This window comes from Etheostoma spectabile, unplaced genomic scaffold (genome assembly GCF_008692095.1).
Source record: "Etheostoma spectabile isolate EspeVRDwgs_2016 unplaced genomic scaffold, UIUC_Espe_1.0 scaffold314, whole genome shotgun sequence".
NCBI classification, from domain to species: Eukaryota; Metazoa; Chordata; class Actinopteri; order Perciformes; family Percidae; genus Etheostoma; species Etheostoma spectabile.
This window is the reverse complement of record NW_022605583.1, coordinates 332,874-335,868: the sequence shown is the minus strand read 5'-3', so window position 1 is coordinate 335,868 and position 2,995 is coordinate 332,874. Positions and strand designations below refer to the sequence as shown.

Genomic DNA, 2,995 nt, shown 5'->3' with positions numbered 1-2,995 from the left:
TTTTTTTTTTAGAAACACTGCTTTAAGGCAAAGACCGAATTGCCACCATAATATTGAATATCAAAAAATGCCTGGTGCATTTAGGGTGTAAACAAATCCGCTTTTGCAAGTTTGACAGCGGAAAAAAGGTCTGTGAGCCAGTGTTAGCCTATTTTTACATAAACACCTGCTACGGAGCCATAACATGAGATACATGGTAACGGAGCCTTTTACACACTGTTGTGTTTCTTTAGAACTAAACCGTGGACAAATAGAGTCTTTAAACGCTTCAGATGTTAAGTTATTCACTGACAAAGTGGCGCCAACATGAATGGCGGTCAATGGAATGCTAACGGCGGGTGATGGCTTGTTAGCCTAAGATTCTCCCCATAGGAGGGACGCTTTCTGGATGCTCTCTCACCCCCGGGCTTGTCTCATGTGGATGTGCTGACAGTTTTGTTGTTGTCATTACTTAGATTTCCTCATGGGGGAGACAGAAACTTTAAAAGCCAAAAGCCAGGTTTGGTTTCAGGTGAACTTCCTGGATGCTTTTTTGATCTAAAACTCATTGCTTGAATAATTTAGTGTGGATCCCAGGGCTGCAGGGATGTTTGTCACATCAACACACTAAATGTGGAAACGCATCACAGTCTTTCCTGATGGCGTCTTAGTTGCTCCATATTTGACCATTAGTTGTTGTTGTGTTCTGATTGACCTCTGGGATTGGGCCAGCAAACGTTTTTTTTCCAGTAGATCTCTGTTTCTCTGCTTCTTTGTCTTCTTGTTCTCAGTGACACACCCACGCAGCTGCAAATAATCTGGTGTGCTCAGATCAAGATGATCTTGTTAACGGAGGTTTGGTGTTGTATGACCCGGTGCTACTGAGGATCTAAATCTGTTCAGCACATATGTGGACAACACACTCATTTAGAAATGTTCATCTTATCTAATCATATAGTAGGAAATAGTATCAATGGATTTTTTTTAACCTAGTTATGTTGTAATCATATTATTGGACAATGGACTTCTATGTGATTTCAATTGGCTTTTTCCCTTTTTCTTTCTTTTTTTAAGAGGGAATGAAGATGAGAGGCTCAAAGCCTGACTCTAATGGCTCCCAGAAACTGTTGAGTAAAGAGGTGAGTTTACTATCTTCTGTCAACATCTTTTCTTTTATACATTTTTTTTTTTTACATACAGCGTAATCATTTTGTATTATAAACTTCCAGGACGAAGACATAAAATGGGTTGAGGAGAACATTCCTACAACTGTTGCTGATGTGTAAGTAAAGTACATGACCGTTTTAGACATTGAGTCTTAGTTTGCATTCACAGCTGGGCATTTTGATCGTTTTCACCCAACCCTGGAGCGTTTTGTGGGATAGTCCCACAAAACAAAATTGGCAGCTGCTCACAGTGTTCATCCTTTTCTAAACTATTACAAAAAACACTAATGCCAAACCATGTAAAATGTTTGAGACCAGAAGTGTCGGCGAGTTTCACTTGGATATTCTGTCCAATAGACCAGAGACAGTTTCAACTGCGTGACGTTTGGTTTATAATGTTTAGTGATGTTAAACCGTGCCATATGAAAAAAGTTGCGACTTCATCCCCAAATCGCACCGAGTCTGCCGAACAATAGGTGTGAAAGCACCCTTTGAGGTAGTCTTTGCACATTGCACATTAAAGGTGCTGTAGGTAGGGTTGTAGAGATCCGAGACTTAATAATTAGATTTGAATAATTTAATAATAATTTGAACATCAACAACTTCTCAGTCCCTTTCCACTGAAGCCCAAAACGGTCTCCAGGCCCTTCCCCCCCACAAGCACGCTAGAGGGGGGGAGTGGAGGAAACTTATCTGCAGATTCTGCGCGGGGAACGGGGATGTGAGGACGCTATGAAATGCGTGTGTCTGAGCAGCGATTGACATGCAGTTAGACACCTCCCCCGGCCCTGATTGGTGCATCTGAACAGGAAACGGGGGATTTTTGCAAATCACAGTACAGGCTGTAGGTGGTGCCAGAGGCTTCATGTAGTTCTACTCGAACGTAGGGACAGTTTCAATAAATATTACAGAAAGTTAGTTTTATAAGGCTTACCTACTGCACCTTATAGCTTTGTGGGACATATATTTACCACATAGAATAGCTATACATGTCCTTCTTAATATGTCATATTGTTTCAGCTTATGTACATGTATTAATGTAGCTTACGGTACCAAATCAAGGACAGCTCACACTAGAATGATACAGTAAACTGCAAACAAGCTATACTGTAGTCTGTCCAAACGCTGTGAGCCAGGCCTGGGGCGTATGAATGCATTCACTGAACCTCTTCTGTTTTTTCCCTCTCTATACAGAGCTCTCCCTGTAATGCTGGATGAGGAAGAGGTAAAGTGTCCTTTTACTTCCCCCTCCTGCTAGTCCCATGATTTCCAATCCCATTTTGTCTATTTAAAATGCTCCTGGTAATGACCTCTTTACTGTGCTATCATTCCACAATGACATTACTCTAAATGCTTTCATCTGGTTCGCTTTTCGCAGGAAATCCTGAAAACCAAGATGGAGCGATCCAAAATGGAGTAGAAGTGAAATGCAAGAGGATAATGTGAGAATGAAAAGGAAGCAATTTCACTGAGGCAGCAATGAATGCGGGCAGAGTGGTCTGATTACCAAAAAAATGTGGGCAAAGCCAACTGTTCTCTCCAAACACTTTGCATTTTTAATATTGTTTCACAGGTATAGTGCAGCTATAATAAGCTCAAAGGAGCACGGAAGAAGGGAGAGGGGTGGAACTGAAGCAAATACACAGCAGAGCACTTTGATAAATATTGGATTTGTTTCAAAGATGTTTCTTCAACGTCCCAAACCTGACCAAAGTCCAGCAAAAAGGTTTTACACAAAACCCCTGTGGGAAATAGAGTATTTATCAAAATCATGTCTTTTGGTTTTACACTATTACAATATTTAACATTTGAGAGAAGTTCCCCCACCACACTTCAAATTGCTGGAAGTG

The 2,995-nt window shown here is 41.0% G+C and overlaps 1 protein-coding gene across 1 annotated transcript in view; it reads left to right on the top strand.

Annotated features, from left to right (window-relative positions):
* LOC116686084 (transmembrane protein 87A) overlaps nucleotides 1–2,660 on the top strand; it is a 15,058-nt gene extending 12,398 nt beyond the window's left edge. The window contains exons 17-20 of the mRNA XM_032511019.1: nucleotides 1,054–1,118; nucleotides 1,209–1,261; nucleotides 2,340–2,370; nucleotides 2,524–2,660. Coding sequence (XP_032366910.1) covers nucleotides 1,054–1,118; nucleotides 1,209–1,261; nucleotides 2,340–2,370; nucleotides 2,524–2,565 — 191 coding nt within the window. The 3' untranslated portion in view covers nucleotides 2,566–2,660. The remainder of the gene's footprint in view (nucleotides 1–1,053; nucleotides 1,119–1,208; nucleotides 1,262–2,339; nucleotides 2,371–2,523) is intronic.
* Nucleotides 2,661–2,995: the final 335 nt, after the last annotated feature.